A 24,525-nucleotide genomic window follows, 5' to 3' on the forward strand; every position below is an offset into this window, starting at 1 on the left:
ATCTTTTTATTTTTTAATCTCTAAGTCCTACACATCTCATAACTAAATACCTAGAAAAAGTTTAAAAGGCCCCTTTAGCTAAAGGCAGGAAAATGGACAAGGTAACTTGTTTAGGTCCTGCTTTGTCCTGGGATTTTTGACATTTTATATTGATCAACTTTACAGGCTTCTCATTTTTGACCTCACTCTCCTGACAACCCATGAAAATGCCCCTGGTGAGCTGATTCCTGTTCCTGTCCTCTCCTTCCTTTCAGACTTCCACAGTGTCTTCATAAGCCCTATTTCAGACTCAGCTTTTTCCTGTTACATGTTTAGACCTCCACCTATTTACTCTCACTCGTGTGTGTTTTTGTTGTTGTTGTTGTTATTTCTCACTCAAGGATATTTTTTCCATTAATTTTTAGAGAGTGGAGGGAAGTGAGAGAGAGCAAATGTGAGAGAGACACATCAATTGGTTGCCTCCTGCATGCACCCCAATCGGGATGGGAATCAAACTTGCAACCCAAGTATGTGCCTTGGAATTGTACCCGTGACCATTTGGTCCTCGGGCTGACACTCCAACCACTGAGCCATACAGGCCACAACTGTACCCTCATTCTTCATTGTTATTACATACAAAGTACAATACATAACAAAATACAACATTAACCATTTTTATAGAGCCTTTGCTTTTTACAACAAAAACAGCCATCACTCAACTTCCTTTTATCCTTTTCATTCCTTCCGTCTTAAAGTGTTCCTAAATCATAGGAAGATGTCACAATGTCCTATCTTTCTTAAATCTCACCTCTGGCCTGGCCAGTGTTGCTCGGTGGTTAAACATTGACCTATGAACCTAGAGTTTGCTGGTTCGATTCCCAATCAGGGCACATGCCTGGGTTGTGGGCTTGATCCCCAGTAGGGGACATGCAGGAGGAAGCCGATCTATGATGTTTCTCTCTTATCGATGTTTCTATCCCTCTCCCTCTCTCTCTAAAAATAATTTTAAAAAAAGAAACAACAGCCCTCTCTGGTTTGGTTCAATGGATAGAGTTCAATGGATAGCCTGTGGACTGAAGAGTCATGGGTTCGATTCCGGTCAAGGGCACATGCCTGGGTTGTGGGCTCAATCCCTCATAGGGGGCATGCAGGAGGCGGCCGATCAGTGATTCTCATCATTGATGTTTCTATCTCACTCCCTTCCTCTCTGAAATCAATAAAGATATATTTTTTAAAAAGAAACAACAAAAATCAATAAAAACATTTTAAGAATAAATAATCAATAAAAACTTTTTTTAAAAAAAAAACAACCTCATCTCTGGTAAACATACTAGACCAGCAGGTAGAAAGCTATCTCCCCAATATAAGTCTTGTTTATCAGTGGACCTGCTGTGCTAATATGCCCAATTTTCTTAACAAGAACAAAAAAGAAAGAAAGATAAAGGAAATAAAAAATAAATGAAAATAAAATGTAGTTTCAATCAATGAATGAGAGAGCCATAATCATTTGGATAGCATATAGCTTGGGGGGTGAATTCAGGCAAGCAAAACTGAGAAGAACTGATTATTGGGATTGGTAATAGGAGCCAAAGATATCTTAAGAGCAACAGGAACTTTGCCTTCTCTGTGTTCTGTATTGTAATAGCTTGAACTCTTTAATCAGATAGACCAGACTTTAAATCCTGACTCTGTCACTAATTAGCTCTGTGACCCTGAGCAACTGACCCCCTTCTGAGCTTCAGTTTCCTTGTCTATAAGACTGAGATATAATATCTACCTTGTAAGTTTGTGGTTTTTGGATGAAATGTTACAACGAAAATGGAAAGTTTCTAACACAAAGCTTGGAACATTAGTAGGCGCACTGAAAATATTACTTCCCCCTTTCTCTCTGTGTCTCCCTTCATTTCCTATTACTATTCAATACAAGAATAAAATGGCCTATGGATGCTCACTTGATTCAGGAATGATTGTGTTATTAAATTCACCACCTAGCCCTGGCTGGTTTTGCTCAGTGGACAGAGCATCAGCCTATGGACAGAAGGGTCCCAGGTTCGATTCCAGTCAAGGGCACATGCCCAGATTGCGGGCTCAATCCCCAGTGCGGGGCGTGCGGGAGGCAGCTGATCAATGCTTCTCTCTCATCATTGGTGTTTCTATCTTTCCCTCTCCCTTTCTCTCTGAAATCAATAAAAATATATTTTTAAAAAAATTCACCACCTACCCCTTCTGGAGCCAATATTCCCAGGGTAATAAAGCATGTGATCAGGAACCTAGAGATAATCTGAGTCCTGTACCCTTTACTTGGAGGGGGCAAGTAAACAGGAGAAGTGACTGTGGCCTGAGCTTCTGAGAACCAATCAAAGGGTTGGCACTCTGAGGGTATGTATAGTTGTGCCACATTGAAAAGGCTCTTTGGTCCCTTTGGGAAGAATGTGAGACAACAGGGACTTTTATATTCTGCAGAGAGGGGTGTAAATAAGGACAGCCTCCTAGAAAACAGTTTGGCATTAATTAGTAAAGCTGACATACCCTGCATACCCTATAACCCTGCTTCCATTTCTGGATTTATATTCTGGAGAAACTTTCAGATGTTCCCAGGAACATTGTTCATTACAACCAAAACCTGAAAATAACCCAATCTCTCAGCAGTAGAATGGATAAGTTATGGTGCATTCATACAATGAAATATATAAAGCAATGAGAACAAACTATTGCTACATGAAACATCAAGATGAATTTTACAGACATAATATTAAGCAAAAAAAGCCAGACCCAAAAGAATGTGTTTCCTGTTATATAAAGTTAAAAAACAGACAAAACTCATTTGTAGTAGTAAAAATCTGAATAATGGCCCAGCCGGCGTGGCTCAGTGATTGAGCATCCACCTATGAACCAGGAGGTCATGGTTCAATTCCCACTCAGGGCACATGCCTACATTTCAGCCTTGATCCCCAGCGTGGGGCGTGCAAGAGTAGCTGATCAGTGATTCTCTATCTCTCTTCCTCTCTCTGAAATCAACAAAAACATATTTTAAAAAATAAAGAAACCAAAACAGAGGCCAGAGAAATTAAACGACTTACTCAAAGTGATTCAGTCTGATCTAGAACCTAAGTATGCCTTTTGGCTACTTGTCAAGTGCTCCTCCCACCGACCCACCCTGATTCATTTAGTTAGTCCCAGTTTCCTAATATCTTCCAGTGTCATATCTCTCGTAAGACTCACCTATGTTACAGCTTTTTTTTCCTTCTAAATTTGACATTTTTGTTGTAGGAAAGGAGATCAAGTGAGATATCCTTTCCACCACAGATATTCCAAACACAAAACCAGTCAAAATATCTAATAGTAGAGAACAGTCTGGGTCTATTTCTCTGATAGTTATTTTGACTTGTTAATGCAGCTCTCCCTCTGTATGGCTTCTGTATGGCTGCTGCAACACAAAGGCTGACATTTGAGCCTCTCTGACACAAAGAAAAAGGGAAGGGTCTGAAAGTTGATAGAAGAATATGCTTGTCCCTTCTCTTTGTCTAAGCACAAGGTCTCTTTAGAGAAGAGTGAGCTCTTCTGCCACCTTGTGACGGAGAATGAGAATAGTGAACCCTCAGATCATTTCCTATCCCCCCCTCCAGGTGGCAGCATTGTCACATGGCATCTAGGAATTCACAGAAAAAAATGAAATAAAGTTGACAGGGGGAAGTTTCTTAAACTATAAGGGAGCAGAGAATCATGTAACCATGTTGAGGAAATAATAACCCAAACCAATGTGCCTTACCCCTAGAAGAATCAGGCAACTGTGGCAGGGAAAAAAGGAATGAGATAATGCTGCTCTGGACCAATAAGACTTGAGGTTCTTATGTTCCCTCTACTTAGCTGGCCTCACTTCTCTGCCCTCTTCCATGGTAAAATTTATTGAAAAGATTAGGTACACATATACAGCTCCAACTCCCATTCAGCCTCTCTTACTTCCACCACTCTGCTGAAACTGTTCTTACAGGATTGTCAAATATAGTGGACAGTCCGTTCTCATCATACACACCTCTCAGCATTTGACCAACTGATCATTTCTTCCTTGAAATACTCGCCTTTCTTGGCTTCTATGGCATTCACTCTCTTAGCTCCAATGTCACCACCTCAGAGAAGTCTTCCCTGACCACCCTATTTAAAGTGGCCTCTGCCAGTAACCCTTCATCTCATCATTCTGTTCTTTGCTTCACAACTATCTCTAATTATCTTTTTTTTAAATATATTTTATTGATTTTTTACTGAGAGGAAGGGAGAGGGATAGAGAGTTAGAAACATCGATGAGAGAGGAACATCAATCAGCTGCCTCCTGCATACCCACTACTGGGGATGTGTCTGCAACCAAGGTACATGCCCTTGACCGGAATTGAACCTGGGACCCTTGAGTCCGCAGGCCGACGCTCTATCTACTGAGCCAAACCGGTTAGGGCTCTCTAATTATCTTATATATGTATTTGTGTATCATTCATTATTAGCCCTTTGCACTATTTTATTTTTCACCAGGTTTGTTGTGTGCTTTCTATCTTTTCATGTGAACACAGACTTGATCTTGCTCACTGCTAGAATAGTGTCTGGCACATAGTCGCCCACAATGAATACTTGCTAAATGACAGGCACTGTGGCTGAATGTTCAGCACTTCTCCTTCCAATTTCAGGCAACATGTTGCCCTTTGGTGACAGATATCTCTTTCCTTTTTGTTTTCCAATACTTCCCTTGATGCTCTATTTAGCCAGATTTCAACCTGAATTAAAATGTCAGGCAACAGGGTAACAGTTAAATCATGATTTGACTCATATCTAATGAATTCCCTCATGGAATGTCCCTATTCATCATTATCAATCAGAGTGTTGGCCTCTAGAACCTTCTTTCACATAGCCAAACCTATGTTGACTCCAATGGAGTACATTTACAGTGGGTAGAGAGAATACAGAGGCTCTGGGCTTAGGCAAAGGACCTAAATACATCCTCATTGCTGCTTTATGATCCATCTACCTATACTATCACAAAGTCTATATAGTATTATTAAAATATGCAAGTTTTGAAAAATCTTCAACAACAGTTATCTGTCTAGGAAAACCTTCCCAAACTGCAGGCAGTATCTCTCATCTAGGATATTTAGCTCTTCTTCACAACCTCTCAGCCCAATAGTCATGGGAAGGTGGTTTACCTATACTCACTTCACTATTCAGGGGTGTGAAGATGTACAAAACTAGATAGGTATATCTGTGCTGCTGTAAGTCTATGTGTGTAACTGTGAATGAATACTAGAGATCATTTGGTCAGAATATTTACAGAGGAAAAAAATTGAGATGCGGAGAAATCAAGCAATTTTTTCAAGAGGACGTAGTTAATAACAGCCTGTATTAGAACCCAGTTCTCTTAATTCCTAGTGCAGTGCTTTCTCTAGTGTAACTCACCAACTTATTCAGTCCCAGTTCCCTGCTCTACTCTACAAATCACTTTCCTTAATTGAAATCTTTTATCTCTTTATCTCTGTATGCCAGTGTGTAAATCTATATGCCTGTCTTAGTGAGCATGCTTGTGAATGTCTACGTGTCTACCTGCAAGTATTTATAAAGCATATCACTGGGCGTTTATGCCCTTTCTCCTAGGGAAACCTCTGGGTAATTACCGTTTCTTATGTTGGCAGCCGTGATCAGGGAAGACCTTTTGAGTCAATCATTAACAAGCAGATTTGGTCTTCTCTCCAATCAGCTCTATTCCTGGGTCTTCAGAAAATGGAGCAAGATAATTAAGGTGGAACCAGACTCTCCCATGGTCAAACTTGGTTCCAGGGCAGTGAAAATTTTGTCTAGAGACAAAGCTATAAGAGACAGTGACAAATTAGCAGCATACTGTCTCTGCAAGGAGCATGTGCTCAAGCTGACATGGATACCATCTTGGTCTTCAGCCTAATCATTACATCCTATGATGCCTACAAGAAAGGTAAGTGCTACTCTAGCCTAATATCCTGGAAAATCCAAAGAGAGGCCTAGAAAGTGTTTGGGGTCTCTTCTGGCAAATAGAGATATAGCCAATACTCAGTCGGCAATGCTTTCCACTCATCCTATGCAGCCTCTTGCAGGACTGCAACTTATTCAACCCAGAAAGATAGCTGTCTGTTTCATGGTGAGAAGTCTTCAAAGAATGTCTTGTTCATGTAACTAACATCAGAGTCCTTTCACATGGCTTTCTCTTCTGGAGGGTGCTGTCACAAATTCATAGCCCCTCATAAGATGTCTTCCTTTTTAAGGTGTTACATCCAAATATGTGGGGATGCTCTTGGGAGGGGAGAGCTAAGAAAAGGGTGGTGTGGAGGTGAAATGGCACCATTTTCTGTTCTTTGATAACTGTTAATTTAAAACATGATTTTCAAAGTGTCCTAAACATTTCATCTCTATAATTAGCTTACCAGAGTTAAGGCCAAAGAGTACAATGTGCAGAAGTAGCAAATTTAGCAAATGAAGAAAACTCACAAAAAAAGAAGAAAAAAAGAAAACTCACAACACCCTGTGAATTATATGGCAAAAAGCATAAATAACTATGACCTATGGTTCCATGGAACTAGAAAGATACCTTGTTCAAGGTTATGCTTAATAAACTTTCAAAAGTTTTAAAACAATAACAGGAAGGCAAAGAGATAATAATCAGTGTTTAAAGGAAAAGGTTGGTTAGTCTTTCATTAACTTCATTTAACTCTATTTTACCTCCCCACCCCCAAGGATAATAGAATGGTACTCAATTTTCTTTATACTCATCTAACTTCCTCTTGTATATACTTTAAAGTCTTTGGGAGGAATTTTTATATTACCAATTGCAAGCTTTGTGAGAAGGAACTACATTATTTTGTATCTTCCTCTCCAGCACCTGAAATTCTAAACAGTAAAGTCTGACCTTTTTTTTTTTTACTTCCAGAACTCAGAGATAGCCATTGTCAAGTGGAACAGCTTCCTGGGCTCTTCTCAATGGGTATGAGAAGCACCAGGGATGTGTTAATGCCAGGTATGAAATGAGCTCTCTCTTCCTGGGAAAAAAAAATCACTTTGCCAGAAAATTTTTACTTTTAAAGGATGCCTGTCTCTCCCATTCCTAGCTCAGATCTCAAGTACCCTATTTTAAAGATATGTATTCCCCCAAAAGGCTTTCTGGAAACCAATTTTTGAATGAACTCTTATTAGCTAAGGCATGGCTATAAAAATCAAAAAAGGGGGTGAAGAAAGAGCAGGAGGCAGTACTCAACCCTCTCTGCATTAAAGAGACAATCAATGAGCATTTCTCTGGGCTGAACTTACTGCAGTCACCTAGCTTCATGGGACCCATGGCAGGAAGGAAGAAAGGCAGGTTTGTATATTAAGTACCATAAGCACATGCTGAGGAAGAAATCAACTAAAAAGACACAAAAATACAGCAGTGGAGTTTAACGCGTCAATAAAGCAGATTAAGAACCAGCTTCCTATCCAGGCAGTGTGGTTCAGTGGTTGAGTGTCGACCCATGAACTGGGAGGTCACAGTTTGATTCCCCATCAGGGCACATACCCGGACTGGGGGCTCAATTCCCAGTGAGGAGCATGCAGGAGGCAGCTGATGGATGATTCTCTTTCATCATTAATGTTTCTATCTCTCCCTCTCCCTTCCGCTCTGAAACCAATAAATATATGCCAGCTTCCTTTATTCTCTTCGGCTTATCTCTTTGCAGAAGCTCAAGCTGAAGACAACAGGTCCACCTTCGACCAAATTCTGACTGTGGCTACCCTGCAGTGCCTTGCCTCTGGGAGCAAAGTAAAAGTCAGCCTTGCATATTCAGAGGAAAGGCCAAAGGTCAAGTATACTCTAAAGAACCTGAGAGTCATTGCTGCTCCCCACAGAAACAGCACTGCTTTCCCAAGCTGTCACCTAACCCCTACATCCAACTTTCAGAATGGATCTCTTCTAACAGGCAAAGGTGAGATTGGAACATGAGGTGAAGGTAGGCATGACTTTTACTTACAACCCTGAATGCAGGTAGAGCTTAGTAGCAGCTAATGCCTCAAGGAAATGGATTATCCTCTCCTTTGGCAAATCTATGTCCTCTGAGACTCAGTTTTCTAATCTCTAAGGACCCTTCTAGTTCTGACATGCTGCAATTTTCACATGCTCTCATTTCTGATGGGTCGTCTTTCACAATGGTTATTTGATTTTGATTTACTCTGAATGCACGTAGTAAAATATTCAAACAACACAGGTTTCCAGTGAAAAGTAAATCTCCCTTGTTCTACTCCCTCAGTCCTTGTTTTTATTAAACCAAAGTACTCTATCCCCAAGGGAAATCCTATTAACAACTTATTGAGTTTCCTTCCAGAGATATTCTAAGCATGTATGGATGTATATATTTTAAACACATAAATAGTAGCATACCATATACACTATTTAATACCTTGCTTTTTTCCCCACTTAACAATGTATCGTATAGGTTGTTCCATATCAATATGTATAAACTAAAGGCCCAGTGCACGAAATTTATACATTGGGTGGGGTCCCTCGAGGTGGCCTGTGCAGATTGGGCCCTAGCTCCCTCCCCCAGCCTTGCAGCCCTGTCTGGCACCCCGCCTTGGCCTGGCGCCGCCCTCTTACCTGCTCCACCATCCCGCCGGGGTCCACTCTCATCGGGACCCATGGGGGCTGGCAGCACCTCCACTGTAGCCCGCTGCCAGTACCGCTACGCCCGCCATGTTCTGCACTGCCCCGTTGGTCAGCGCACATCATAGCGAGCAGTCAAACTCCAGGTTGGTCAAACTCCCGTCCGAGGGGACAATTTGCATATTAGTCTTTTATTATATAGGATATGTCTCATTCCTTGTAACTCTTGTACAGTATTACATTTTATAGCTATACTATCACCAGTTCCCTATGGATGGATATTTTGGTTGTTTCCAACCTTTTGCAAATACAAACAATGCTGCAAGCAATGATCTTATACATTCTTCTTCGTGTGCCTACAATTTATCAATAGGATAAATTCCAAGCAGGGTTGCTGTATCAAAGTTTGATAGATATTGCTAAGTTACCCTCCACAGTGGGTGTTCAGTTTTTCACTTCCACACACACTGAGGCTGCCTGTTTCCCCACAGTTGCTGAGCAATGGCTCTTGACCTCTGCCTTAAGTTTCTCTGCTTCTGTCCTTCCTTCTCCCACCCATTCTTTCTGTCAACTAGTTTATGATCTGTATATTAGTATTGGCAGTTCCCCCTACATACAGGAAATTCCCTAGATGCTACTGTTGCACTGCTGGAAAAAATTAAATAAAACTTGACACTTGTAGAGAAACTGGGGGTTCACCAGCAGAATAATGGTGGTGGGGACTTTTAAAACTACGATCTGTTTAGAGGACTAGAAATTGGGAAATAAGTGGATAGGTTCTTGGGATGTGGCCCAGGTATAGTAAATTATAAATCCTCACATGACATGAATGTTTTCATTCCTTTACTATACTTTCTAAAGTTCACATGGTGATCACTTTTGTGTGAAAAAAACAAACCCACAAAAAAACTCTTAAAAACTTAAAAGCCTCTGACAGTATTTGGGGGCTTTCAGTCATTCAGTGTTAATGCAAATTAATTCAACCAGATTGTTCTCTTCCTAACATGTGACACCCCCACCCTATGAGTCAATGATAAGTGTGATGGGAATAGTGAGCTTAAGTCATTTTGGAGTCTAGAGCACTTTGTACAGGGTGAATCTTTCTTGGATATAACGCTATGCAGTGTTGGACTGAGAGCAATTAAGACGCTAGCTCTTAGAGATTTGGGACAGGGAAAACTGGGAGATTAAGGGGGAGAGATGCCAATGATCAACCTGCCCCAATTCAGCAATTTGCTTTGGGCTAGCCTAGAGTCCAGGGGAGGAGGAAAAGTTTAAGCCAGCGATTTTCAATGGGTGTGCTGCAAGAATTTTTAAGACATGCAATACCTGTTTTTTAGTCAGGGGCACTGACCTGTTTCTCTTAGATTGTTAAATTAAAAAATAGCTATCCAGTGTGGCTGAATAAAAAATTATACCTATTTATTTTTGTCAGATCAGCAAAAAACAATTTTTTGGGGGGTGTTCCCTGGAATTTTAGTAGTTTCTTGTGCCATGAGATGGAAAAGGTTGAAAATAGCTAGTTTAAGCTAATACCCTGTACTATTTGAGCTGTGCAAAGAAAGTAAATGGATATTTGCAGGTTAGTTTGGGGATCTTATCATTAGTCAAGATACATTTCTTGAACTATGATGAATTGCAGACAACCAATTTATGAGTGGACTTTTGAAATATTGCCCCATTTATAAGTTTGAAACTGCCTATTCTGAATTTAAACTTACACTGAGTGCCAGGAAGTGACACGCTCCAAGTAGAGTAGAAATAATTAGGTACATAGTCAAATTTATAAGGTAATAAAAGAGATGCCACTATAGATGACATCGGTCTACACAGGAGGATGTCCCAGAAACAAGCCAGTTCATGGAAATGTTCCCAGAGCAAAGTAGGAATCTGAAATTGTAAGGATGAGAATGGACTGCAACACAGTTGGTCATCAGAAGATGTGGGTTGACATGCAATCTAGAAAAATGTAAGATGGAGACTATTTGTTACTGTTTATGGAATTTGGCCAAGGACAAGATCCTCTATTATAAATATTCTGATAATTCTTTCTGATGAAAGAGGACTCGTAGGTCTTTATCACTTCTGATAAGGTTTACACCATCTAGTTCCTATTCCTCAGATCTATATTAATCAAGAAACTTTCCAATTATGCATTAGGTTTCACAAGAACCTGTAGGTTTAGAAAAGGGTATCTAGACGAGAAAAACATCATATCTGATCCATTTGACAGACACATTCTCCTATGTAAATATTTTTTAATGTCATTTTAGTATATAGATTAGGTTCTTTGGAATTTGACTGGTGTGAACTAATTACTATGGTCTGTTTACCCCATGTGAAACTGTGAGGATAGGAGAAATATTACACAAATGTTTATTCTGATATTAATGATCACCTTTGACAAGTTACTTAATTTCTCCAGTGCTCAGTTTCTATAGGTACAAAAGAGGGGTTTGACTACATGGTCTGATTTCTATATATGTACAGCTGAGGTTTAGATCCGAAGCACAAACCCAATAGCAATATATAAGGCTTCTCAAATAGCCCTTTCAACCTGCTAATATTATTACAGAATAGGCTCTAAAAGAGACTTCCATTTAAATACAATGCATCTAATGCTCCCTTTTTAAAATAAGTTATTTTGTAATAAAGCAAAGCATCATCTCCTAAATCAAACATTTCATAAATTTGGATTTTTGTTTTTCTCATTAAAGTGGGGTATTCATGCCCAAATATCCTTAGCCAAAGAAAAGCTCATTGCAATTCCATCATCACTGGGAATGGAGAGCTGTATTTACAAATATGCTCCAACTTAATGCTGTTACCTAGCAGATGAGATCTACTAGAGATGAACTGCCAACAAGGACGGACATTAATTCAGAAACTAGGCAAAAATGAAAATACATTGATAGATGAAGCCTATTAAGTAGACTTTGCAACAGTGGCCCCAGGAGGTGAGAAGACATGCTATAGTGAAATACCATTATCCCTGTGGTTAGAGGGCACAGTTCTACTTAGAGGATCTCAAGGTTTTTCCTCCTCCTCCAATCATAATCACTCAGCGTGCAGAGTGTTTTCATCCCTGCTTTCTCATCTTCACATAACCCCTGTGAAATAGGTAGATCAAGAATTATCCTATTTAAAATAAAAAGAATTATCCTATATAATAAAGAGCTAATATGCTAATTAGACTGAACAGCAGAATGACTGTCCAGGGCTGCAAGGGCCGGGCCCCGTGCACGAATTGCGTCCATTGGGCCTCTACTTTTATTATAACCATCTTACAGACAAGGAGACCAAAACTCAGAGAACTTAGGTGACTTGTCCAAAGTGAGATTTTCTTATCTTCAGCTCATCTGTCTCATAAAACATGTTATCACTTCAGAGACCTGACTGGCACTATGCTGAAAACACTTCACATAATTTCCTTGGTGTTTTTTCTTTTTTCTTTTGAAACTGTGGCTCTTGGTCTCTATCTTTGCCAACACTGTCTTCCTGATTAAAATGAAATCAAGGATGAGTCCTTACCCTGTAATTTCATGTACAATGTCTGGTACTGTGGCCACTGGCCTCTGAAGTAAGGAACTATCATTTTCACATGGACTTAATCAAGACATGGGAGAGTAATTTAGAAACATCAAGTAGGATTTACAGACCTCAATTTAATAAGCAATGATAAGAGACCATTCAAAATGGAATAGGAACCACTGTCTGAATTGGATTAAGTCAATTCTGGAGGCAAGTGAAGTTCATTCCAGACTACAGCCAGAATTTGTCTACGTCATCTCATCACTTCCACAGCTGGTCTGAGTCACCATCATCTCTCATTGGATTTCTGCAGTAGCCTCCTATCAGGTGACTCTGCTTCTACCCTTGTCCCACTACAGTCCATTTCAGTGATCCTTTAAAAATAAAACCATCATGCCATTCCTCTGCTCAAAACCTTGTAATGGATCCCCATTTCTTTTTTTAAAAAAAATATGTTTCTATTGACCTGAGAGAGAGAGGCAGGGAGAGGGAGAAAGAGGCAGGGAGAGGGAAAGGCAGAGAGAAACATCAATCGGTTGCCTCCCCGAAGCACTCAACCAGGGATCAAACCCACTACCCAGGTATGTGCCCTGACTGGAATCAAACCCGGTGACCTTTCAGTGCACAGGATGATGGGACAACGCTCAACCACCTGAGCCACCCTGGGCAGGACTGGATCCCCGTTTCAATCAGAATAAAAACCAAAGTCCTTAAACTAGCCTACAAGGCCCCCAGTGATATGGGCCCATTTCCTTTAGATCCTATCTCCTACTCCTGCCCCCTTGCTCACTCTACTCCAACCTCACTGGCCTCTTTGCTTGTCCTCTAAAACTGTAACATGCCAGACATCTCTGCCTTGGGGCCTATACTCTAGCTCTCGCCTCTGCCTAGGTCACTACAACAGGTCCTCGAGTAACATCATTTCTTTATAACATTGATGAGAAAATATTGATTTCCACTAGGGCCACTGTCTGTGTGGAGTTTGCATGTTCTCCCCAGTTTGCAAGGGTTTCCCTCCACCCACTGGTTTCCTCTCACAACCCAAAGACGTGCATATTACGTGATTTGGGGTACCTACATTGCTCTGGTCTTCGTGTGGGTGTCTGTGAGGGTGCCCTGCAGCGGAAGGGCTCCCTGTCCAGGGTTGTCCGCCCCCCTCCCCCCCCCCCCCCCCCGCCCTGAGTTGCTGGGATAGGCTCTGGCCACCCTCAGCCCTGAACTGGAATAAGCAGCTTAGAAAAGAATTATCTTGCTTGTTTATATTAATATTTATTAAATGTATGTGTAGTTCACATTTATTTCAAAGTTTAATATTAGAAGTGTTTGGGGTCTTTAGAAATTTGGTGATGTTTTTGTGACCAGAAATATGCCAGAGGAACCCAATTCTTATTTTCTTGTTTATATCAGTTAGCCTATGGGACAACTGGTTTTGTTATATGTCATTTTGCCTTAAAGTCACAGTTTCCAAATCTAGCGACAACATTAGTGAGGACTTACTATACTTTCCAGGTATCTGCATGGCTATTCCACTCACCTCCTTCAAGTCTTGGCTCAATTCTCACCTTCTCAATGAAACCAGCCTACACTGCATGTTGCCAAACCACTGCCCACCTGCACCACATCCCTAGACTGCTCCCTTACCTTCCTCTACTTTTAAAAATATTTTTTTTTTATTGAATTAAGATAGGAAGGGAGAGGAAGAGGGAGAGTGAGATAGAAACATCAATGATGAGAGAGCATCATTGATCGGCTCTCTCCTGCATGCCCCACACTGGGGATGGAGCCCGAAACCTGGGCATATGCCCTGACCGTGAACCCAACAGTGACCTCCTGGTTCATAGGTCAGTGCTCAGCCACTGAACCATGCCAACTGGGCACCTTCCTCTACTTTATTTATTTATTTTTTTTGTAGCACATACCATAAAATTTACTGTATTTATTGTGGTCTACTTCCCCCTCCTCCCCTCAACCCTTTCTCTCCTTTACTCCTTCCCTAGCTAGAATGTATCCAACTGATATATCCAAAGTAATGAAGTAGTCTCTGGCACATAATAGATACAGTATTCATTTTTAATTATTTGCAGAATGAATGAAATTGAGGAGTGCATGTAGCTGGGTGGTCTTTCCTTCTTCCAACTCCTTTTGCTTTCCCCAATCCCCTCTCAGAGTAGTTGACTTACACTCCACCAGACAAACTTGCAGCAATCATTAAGGCAAATGATAATATTTCATGTTCCTCCTTGGACTTTGGAGCCATCTTTTTAAAAGATGGAAACTTTGAACAGTGTTACACCCTCCATCCTTATTATTATTATGGCCTTAAGCATGATAGGCAAATAAGATATGGTCTACTCCTCCACTCTGATCCTACATTAGTCAAAGGCCTCCTGGGGATTTTAATCCATATCTCTTATTAGTATCTCTATTCTCATTTACTCTTGGCATTATTTGGAGCTTACACCCTAAACCTATGGAAAGGTCAATGGGGCCCACAGTGAGAAGTTTAGTATCATCTTGGGTAGAGCTAGGGTCTTTTGTCAGTTAAAATCAAAGGCAGGATAAAGTTTTCTCAGTTGTCCTTTCATTCATTCTTTCTTTTTTTCCAGCTTTTTTACCAGGGATCTTCCAATGTAAGGTCTATCCAGCAATGAGGACTTCATTAGAGGCTTTTCCCACCACTACCACCTCCATAACTCCAGGGAATAAAGGAGGAGAGAAAACTACAAGTATTGATGATTTTTCTACCCCTTTGAAACAACAAGGTACAGAATAAGTAAGGGTGAGACAAGAACAGAAAGAAAAACATTTTTAACCCCAACATTAGCCTGGGTCTCCTAGGATTTTCCTGGAGGTTGAGAAGTTACACAGAGTTTCTATTAGAAAAACCACTCCATTTCTTATGGGAAAAAATCAGTTTCTCTATAAAGAAGGTCCCAGAAATGTTTGTAGTTTGACACTATAGACATGTGCTGCATAACAACATTTTGGTCTATGATGGAACTACTATATATACAGTATAGTACATAATACTTGATAATAATAAATGACTGTTACTGCTTTATGTATTTACTATTCTACACTTTTTATCATTGCTTTAGAGTGTACTCTTTCTATTTATAAGGAAAGTGTGTTGTAAAACAATATGTTGTGTTAAGCCAGCAGCAGCCTTATACACCTGTGTTTACTGTCTCTTGATTATACCCTTTTCTCTTATGCTTGATTTAATCTCAGGTTGTTTTATAAATTTTGTGTAGCTTAAATGTACAGTACTTGTTGTATCAAGCCTACAGTAGTGTACAGTAATGTCCTAGATCTTCACATTCACTCACCCACTCACTCACTGACTCACCCAGAGCAACTTCCAGATGTGCAAGCTCCATTCATGGTAAGTGCCCTGTATAGGTATACCATTTTTTATCTTTTACACTGTATTTTTACTGTACCTTTTCTATACACAAATACCAATGTGCTACAATTGCCTACAGTATCCAATACAGTAACATGCTGTACAGGAGCAATACACTATACCATATAGCCTAGGTGTGTAGTAGGCTGCACCATCTAGGTTAGTGTAAGTGCACTCTCTCATTTTTGCTCAGTGATGGAATTGCCTAATGATGCATTTCTCAGAATGTATCCTGGTTGTTAAGGGGCATATGACTCTATTAATAGTGCTTTACCTCCACACCAATGAGCTAATCTTGCAGCCAGATTTGGGGACAGAATGAAATGTATTCATGTGGTAGGTAATACCAGCCACTGCATGTATAGACAGGCGACATTTACACATTCAGCAATTATTATAGTGATGGCAACAACCAAGTGCATGTTTCATCTGCACAGTTTTTGGAAATGACCTTCCCTAAATTGGCCAGAACTCAAATTCTGTAAGATTCTGGCTTGGGTTACATTTTAGTTCCTACCAGGAGAAAAATAAATATGAGACCAGTAATAACAAGATGCATATAAGCCATTTGTCCCCAAATTTGGCTTATGACCCAGGAGCAATGCCAACTCACCTTTGTTTCTCCTATGTCCCACTAAAGCCACGAGGAGCAAAGGAGGGTGATTTTCTAGGTAGAGACCCTGAGAGGGCTGCTGGTGAAAGAAGAGTTAGAACTCCTTGGGCACTCCCACCCCTTTTCCTCTCTTGAGAGCAGTGCAAAAATGGGTCCTATTTGATCATGGAAAAATCCCAAAGCCCCGGGAAGGTGACTCTCTGAGATTAGAGCAGAGCCCATGATGCACACCCCACTCCTGACTGTAAGTCTGAACTGGAAAGCTGGACCCCTCTTAGTCATGTGAGCCAAGAGACCTTCAAATCAGAGGGTTGATCTTTTCCCTCTCTCAAATTCTCTTTCTCCCTCTTCTACTCCTCTCTCTCTTTTTAGACACAGATGAAAATCTAGAGAAGAGGCAGAAATGGAGCATTGTGGTCAAATTTCTGATTGCTGTCACTCTGTTGTTCAGTGGAATCGCTATTACAGTGTTTGTCGTTTTTGAAGTTCCATGTCCTGTAAGTTTGCTGATGTGTTGGGTCCTTGGGCTTGATCTATAAAAATCTCCAGATAATAAGAAAAACATAGACTTTGGAGTTTGGACAGACCTACCACTCATCTCATACTCACTAGCTGAGTGGCTTTGAGAAAGTTGCTTGACTTGTCCAACCTCAGTTGTCTCATCTTTAAAATGGGACTAATGACATTTGCCTCTTATGGGGGTTATGAAGGTTAATTGAGATCATGTGTGAAAGGAGGTCCTTGCTAAATGTGAGTTCCTTTCCTTTGCTGTACTTGTACAATCTCTAGGGAGGATAGAGCCAATAGAACGGAATAGTTTCTTTAGAAGAGATAATTTTCTTTCTTTCTTTCTTTTTTTTTTTTTGAGATAATTTTCTTTAAATGGCCCGACATGAGGTTTGGAAGATAATCAAATGCATACCAGCCGCCTAAAGTTAATACCAGTCATTTTTCTCCCCTCAGTGTCAATGCCTAAGAACCAGAGAACTATGCCAATGCCGGCGACTGTGGGGAAGGCGAAGGAAGGAAGGCCAACCACCTGAGGCAGCTGAATCCCAGCCTCACTCTCAGCCAGAGAAGGAAAGTGTTCTCTGTATGGTTTGTGCATTTGCTTGGAGAAAATGGGGCTAACATATAAGTGCTGGGAGACAGGAAGCTACTTCTGTTATGAAGCAAATGTGGTTAATTGTTTTATGTGTCAGGAAATAGGTAGGTATTTGTAATGCTATTTTCTTAACATTAGCCCAGCCATAACATAGTAGGGTACATACTGAAAATACAGATTTCTGGGCCCCAGATATAATGAATCAGCAGAATGAATCAGGAATTTTTAACATGCTCCCTACGTAGAGGTGAATTTACTGTAAAATTAATGATGCTTAAGCTTCAGGAACCATGGGACCTTGTATCCAATTTTGTATTTTGAAAATTATATCATTTTTTAAAAATGTTTTATTAATTTCATTTTTTGTTGTTAATCCTCACCTGAGGAAATTTTTCCATTGATTTTTAGAGAGTGGAAGGAAGGGGGAGAGACAGAAAGAGAGAAACATTGATGATGTGAGAGAGACACATCAATTGGTTGCCTCCCACATGCACCCTGACCAGGGCAGGGGATGGAGCCTACAACTGAGGTACGTGCCCTTGACCAGAGTCGAACCCCAGACCCTTCAGTCTGAGGGCTGGCATTCTATCCACTGAGCCAAACTGTCTAGGGCTTTATTGATTTCAGAGAGAGGAAGAGAGAAATAGAAATATCAATGATTAGAGAGAATCATCTATCAGTATGCCCCTTACTGGGATGGATCTCACAACCCATGCATGTGCCCTGACTGGGAAACCAACTGTGACCTCCTGGCTCATGGGTTAAAAGCTCAATCACTGAACCACTCCTGCTGGGCTGTTTTCTTTTTCTTAAGAAAAGCTCCCCCAAACCTATAAGAGCTTCAGAGACCACAACTATATGTCCATCCCTGCCCTTAGGTAACTCTTACATACACCAACGTTTAGGAACCACTACACTTGAACAGTTTGATTTTTGGCAAAACAGTTTTTTTCCTCCCTACCCTTGGGTTTCCTGTCAGGATTATAAAAGCACATTGCCCTTTGGTGTCTAAAACGGACACTACCCCACTGGTTCAGCACAGCTGCTTTAAATCCAGTTTCCCCATGAAGAGTGGCTTCAGCCTTTGAATATAAGAAATTGATGGGTACCTTCTCTACAACATCTACAAAACAAAGAGACTAGGTCTCCAATACTTTTTAAATTAAAAATGGTACCCACTTTTGTAGAATTACAGCGTTAAGAATGGGTCTCAAAAATTATAGTGTCCAGGATGGTACACATGCTGCTACCCTTTAATTCTGTGTTGGCTGCACATATCAATAATCAACCATACTGCAACTAGAAAATTTAAGTTCTGGAAATCTAATGCATAGAATAGTGAGTACATTCAATAATACTGTATTATGTACTTCAAAATTGCTAAGAGACTAGATCTTAAATGTTCTCACCACAAGAAAGAAAAGATAATTATGTTTCGTGATAGAGGTGTTAGCTAACGCTACATTAGTAATCATTACAATATATAAATATGTCAGATCAACACATTGTACACCTTAAACTTACACAATGTTATATGTAAATTATATCTCAATATTTTTTTATTATTTTTAAAAATATATTTTATTGACTTTTTACAGAGAGGAAGGGAGAGGGATAGAGAGCCAGAAACATCGATGAGAGAGAAACATCGATCAGCCGCCTCCTACACACCCCCCACAGGGGATGTGCCCACAACTAAGGTACATGCCCTTGACTGGAATCGAACCTGGGACCCTTGAGTCCGCAGGCCAACGCTCTATCCACTGAGCCAAACCGGTTTCGGCTATATTTCAATATTTAAAAAATCAAGCAAAGCACTCTTTCCACCCAGGAATGGTATCAGAATCTTTCTTATCTCATTGCATCAGATACTCAATGCCAACTTGTTTGTCATCTCTGGTTTAGGTTAATATTTTTCATAATTTTGTTTTGGATGATGAGCTCATGTAAATTAGTATGATTTTATCATCTGGTGTATTTTTAGTCCTTTACTCCAATCTACATTATCATTTCTACTGAATATTAGAAAAAACAGGTCTGAAGGGGACTATAAAGTTTAGTTTAGAATTACAGGAAACCAGGAAGCAGCCACTCTGAATTTTTCCCATGAACAAAATAAGCTGATAAATAATAAATTAATAAAAATAGTAGTAAGTAATTTTATACAAATTGCCTTATTTGAGCCACATAAAAATCATGGGAGGTAGCTAGAGCAGAAATACACATTTTGATTGATACTTAAACTGAGGCCCAGAGAGGTTATGTGACTTTGCCAAGGTCACACAGGTGGTAGAAACAGAACTAAAGTCCAGGTCTTTTAATTCCTATACTGGAGTTACTGGCTTATTCATCTATTCCATAAAATTTTACTGAAAGTGCCAATTTTTCTTCTTTCTTCCCACCTTCCAGAGGCTTACAGTCTATGTTCATATCAGGTTAGCATTTATAAAGTACATACAAAATCAGATGGGGCATGGAGTCAGGTGTAGTGAGAATGGAAAAGGATTAGTAAAAAATATTTGGTCCACTTAGACCTAGGTCTCTGCTGCTTTTCCAACAGAGTGAGATTGTATGGGCCTGATTCAAGGAATGAAGTAGAATCATTGTGCATCTTGGATCCAAAGTGGCTGCAGACTGAAGGCCTTTTCCATCCAAGGCAAATAGGTCAAGCAAGGGGTAGATGGGCTCTTTGTTGGTAGGTTATAGGGTCCAATAAATTGTAGGTTTTCATACTAAGTGCACCTTGCAGATACTTTCTCTGTGTAAGCACAATAACTTTCCCTAGAATTATTGGGAAGCAAAGAGGCAAAAAGATGTGTACTTGGAATTATACAAGGTTTTGTACTTAGCTATTTTTTGGCAGTATATAAAGAAATACCCATTTGCATTCTTCTTTATCTTTCCTATTTTCTTTCAATCTCTAGGTTGGACAAAATGCTCCCAACTCAAACTCAGAGAAAGCTGCTGGGATCACTGTTATCCACCAGACATACTTCTGAGAAGTTCTGTTCTGTCTCACACACTGCATGATGGATACTATACTGTCTTCTCCCTATTATTAATCAACACTAGAGGCCCGATGCATGAAGATTCATGCAAGAATAGGCCTTCCTTCCCCTGGCTGCCGGCACCGCCTTCACTCCGGCCAGAGCCGCCTTCCGCCTCTCACCTTGTCATATCAATTTGCATATTCCCCCATTATTGGCTGTGGGCGCCACCATATTTTGTTGCGGATTTATGATCAATTTGCATATTCTGTCTTTATTAGATAGGATGGGCAGATTCTTGCCATTTCTGCACTCGTATCTTCAGCAGGAACACTGCAATCAAACAGTAATGCCAGGCCAATGAAGGGGGAGCCTGGGCTTATCAATCAATTACCCTCATGCCACCGGTACTGACTGATTCACAAGCCTCTGAGATTCACTTTGTACTTCCACAAAAAGTGGGTATCTTCTCATCCCATCAAATGAAAACAGGAAGTCTTCCCTCTAAGGATTGTGAATGGACCTATTGCTCTTTGACAAAAGGTTTAAACACAGCCTCCAAGGAATGGTGAAGAGCAGCCACAAGTGTTATCTTCACGGCTGACTTCATGCTCACTGGCTCTCAACTGGCTTAGGGTGGTGGTCCTGTTTTCCCAAGGCTTTATGATTTAGCCTCTGCCACCACAAGTAGCTATGAACACACTGGTGAAGGGAATGTGAATTTAAGCATTCCAAGGTGCTTAGAGACCCAGACGAGGTCTCCTGATAATCCAGAGTTCCTGAAGTGGCCCTGATATTGTACCCTACCAGAAGAGTGAGCTGTGTGTATTCTGAACAAGGACATGAGAGCAAAATGATTATCATGATCTCTCTCAAAGAGGTACAGCTATAAGTCAAGTCTGACCTGCTTAAGTAAGAGTTTGGTAAGAAAGTGGAAAGAGATTATGCTAAAGCAGTATTTAGGTAAAAAGGGAATGGTGGGGGCAGATAAAACTGTTATCCTGCTTTTTTTCATAAAAGGCTGAAACCATTCCATTTTGTTGTGGTGAAATATGCCTGTTTCTAAATAATTATTTTCTTAGTTCTCTGATAAAAACCATATACTAATTATAATTTTCTTTTACTTCAAGTATTGTCCAAAAAATAATGATTCTCAAAACTGTACCAACAGAGGAATATATCTTGCTATAAACCCTGAGTTAATATTCAAGCCAAGTCTGGAAGAGATGGAACAGAAATAAAGCATGGATGATGGTAGTTTTCAAGGAAGCTCTAGAAACCCTCTAGGCATCCTAAGGTTCCATTGAGCCTTGAAAACATAGCAGGTAAAGACAACAGAGCAGTGGGGCTTGCACTTGGTTAAATGAGTATATGATTTGCACCCTTCCACTGATTCACATCACCTCCAGTTTATCCTGCCACCTATGGTTCAGTCTGACCATGAAATAGGAAAAGCAAAACAAACAAAACTTGTTCCTTCCCAAGACTATGAGGGAGGATGATGAGAAGCATTCTATACTTAGAAGGTCTTGGTCTAGAATTGATACCTACATTGATCCCCACCCTCCCAGCCTCATCCACCACAGATGTCCTTTAATCCAGAAACATGAGATTTATCAGGAGATGAAACATGGGGCAAAGTCTACATCCATTAATGCTTCTGCAAGAGTATAATTTGAATAACATTTATAGTGACTTTCTTTAAAGAAATTCACTGATGGGATCAAAATAATTTATTTTGCTTTAGGGACAACCTGTTTCCCCTGACAAAGCAAGGTCCCTCTGAGGATTTTCTGACTCCCTAATCGGTAATCATTTAGAATCCCATATTCTCTTAACAGTGGAGATCTTTGAAAACTAAGAAATGGATGAGAAAAATAGCAGAAGGGAGGGGAGCTTGGGATGGGCCCCTCAGTCTGCAGATCACTTCACAGCAGGACACAATTCTCCCTGTCACCACTATAGAGTAGGCTATAGTCTCAACTTGATAAAACACTCTTTGGGTAGAGTGCCAATTATTCCTCTGGGAAGTGACTAGTTGGCAAGATTTTTATTTCAAATTCTTTCTTATTAAGTTACCACCTTTTGTTTTTCAATTATTAGGTACATTCTCATTACAACAATGTTTAGAAAATACTGGAAAATCTAAAAGTAAAAATATTATAACTAATCCTTCTTCCTAAAGATAAGCATTGTTAGTACTTTGATGTACCTCTTTATAGACATTATAAATATATATATCCTTATACATAAAAAGACACATGTTACACAAATAACATCATACTCTTCATACCATTTTAAAGTTGCCATCTCTGTTTTGGCTAGCATATTACTACTATATTCCAGTCAAGTCTTAGAAAGGACTGGAAGTCATTCCACCTTTTCTAAGGGTCTAAATCACCCAAATACTTTTTTAATCCTCACCAGAGGATATGTTTTTTATTGATTCTGGAGAAAGTGGAACAGAGAGGGAGAAGGAGAGCAAAAGAAAGAGGGAGGGCGGGAGAGCGAGAGGAGGAGAGAAAGAGCAATATGAAAAAGATACATACATTGATGAGTTGCCTCCTGGACATGCACTGACTGGGGACTGAACCCAAAACCTGGGTATGTGCCCTGACCGGGAATTGAACCCACAACCCTAACCAACTGAGCCACACCAGCCAGGGCACCCCAATACTTTTTGATAGATGCAAAGATTATGGTAGGAAGTTGCTTAGGGCAGAGAAGGCACATGAACAGAAATTCCCAATTTAAACTTTTGAAGGTATTGCTGAATGACATTAATAATTGTATGTGTATGTGTGTTAAAGCACGACTTATTCAATATAAACTTAAAATATACAATTTTGTATGTTTTGCCATTTCTTCATTTTGTAGATACACCTGTGTTCTCGAAAAATCAACATGACTGAGGACTAGGCCATTAGGGTCCCTTCTTTTCTGTACACCCAGGCTAGTGCAAGAGGTTACTCATCACAGAGGGACTTAAAAGGTGGCTCTAGCCCTAATTGTTCTTCCCCTACTCCCATCTTGGTTTTGAGCCTCTTTAAACACCTTCCAGCAGATTCTGACCTAGAGCACTTTTCCTATGTGTATGTCCAGAACTAGCCATTTTCCAAGGAAGACTTGCTCTATGTACTTATGGCTAGGGGCTAGGAACCCTTTTTTTTTTTTTTTTTTTTTTTGCCCTGCACAGGTTGACAGTCTTATGGCTCCTCCTCCCCTCACACTCTGATCCTCCACACCTCCTCTCCCACTCTCAGAAAGGATTTCATTGTAGAGACCATACAATGGCCCCATGTTGCCTTTAGTTGCCATTTTTCTTTTTATGTATACTTCCTAGTTTGTATCCTTGAAGGTTGTAGTGTATTCTCTACATCTACATTTGTATATCTCTATATTACTCTGTAGCCAACAAAGCACTATGTTCATAGTAGATATTCAGAAAACGTTGGTAACATCATACTACTAAATGGATAGCTGAGGATATCATACCTGACTTTCTAGGAGAAAATGAAGTAACTTTTATTTTACATCAAAGCTGCTATTGGTTAACCAGGTGGATGCAAATCAATGAAAGGCCATCCTGTAATTGTTGGTAACACTTGAATTCATCTTTCTAGATTTACATGCTTTTCCCTCTGATATTTTAAATGTTTTATTTTTAATTTTTATTTTTAATCCTTACCCGAAGATACGTTTTATTGACTTTAGAGAGGAAGGGAGAGAAAGACACATCAATCAGTTGCCTCCTGCATACACTGACTGGGGATCGAACTTGCCAACTTTTGGTGTACGAAATGATGCTTCAGCCAACTGAGCCACCCAGCCTGGGCTTCTCTCATATTTCTTTATCTCATCTTTCTCTTTTTGCTCTGTATTCTAAACACTTTTCCTTTCCTTCTTTTTCTTTCCCTTATTCAGTGACCTGACTTGCCAGTCACCCAATACTAAAAATTTCCCTTAATTTTCACTCCCAGAGGATTTAGATCCATGTCTATACTTAAGTTCCAGCCCCCAAAGCCTTTTTTCTTCTACCTAAGCCTGCTTCACATGCTACAGTGAAACAACTAGTGCACTTTGAGCTGTTATTTACCAACTTTCACCAAACTCTTGTGAATTTGCGCCACCCAGTGGCTGAAGTTGCCAACTTCATCCTCTGAAAAAAGCAGTTGGCTGAAGAATCATTTCGTACACCAAAAGTTATATGTGCCCTAAATGATGGCTATAAGTGCCCCAATTCACAACAGCCGAATTTTGTCCTATTTT

At 40.1% G+C, this 24,525-nt stretch overlaps 2 protein-coding genes across 6 annotated transcripts in view; one reads left to right on the forward strand and one right to left on the reverse strand.

The window, feature by feature from the left end:
- ACACA (acetyl-CoA carboxylase alpha) overlaps positions 1-24,525 on the reverse strand; it is a 247,263-nt gene that overhangs the window by 210,732 nt on the left and 12,006 nt on the right. The window lies entirely within an intron of this gene.
- LOC307115450 (uncharacterized protein C17orf78) lies at positions 4,427-23,209 on the forward strand. The gene is made up of 8 exons (XM_079798667.1): positions 4,427-5,944; positions 6,914-7,000; positions 7,695-7,940; positions 14,752-14,871; positions 16,537-16,661; positions 17,128-17,262; positions 18,889-18,969; positions 20,194-23,209. Exons 1-8 carry the CDS (start codon positions 5,887-5,889, stop codon positions 20,266-20,268), a joined length of 927 nt encoding a protein of 308 aa, XP_079654793.1. The 5' UTR covers positions 4,427-5,886; the 3' UTR covers positions 20,269-23,209.

This window comes from Cnephaeus nilssonii (assembly GCF_951640355.1).
Source record: "Cnephaeus nilssonii genome assembly, chromosome: 19".
Lineage (NCBI taxonomy): Eukaryota > Metazoa > Chordata > Mammalia > Chiroptera > Vespertilionidae > Cnephaeus > Cnephaeus nilssonii.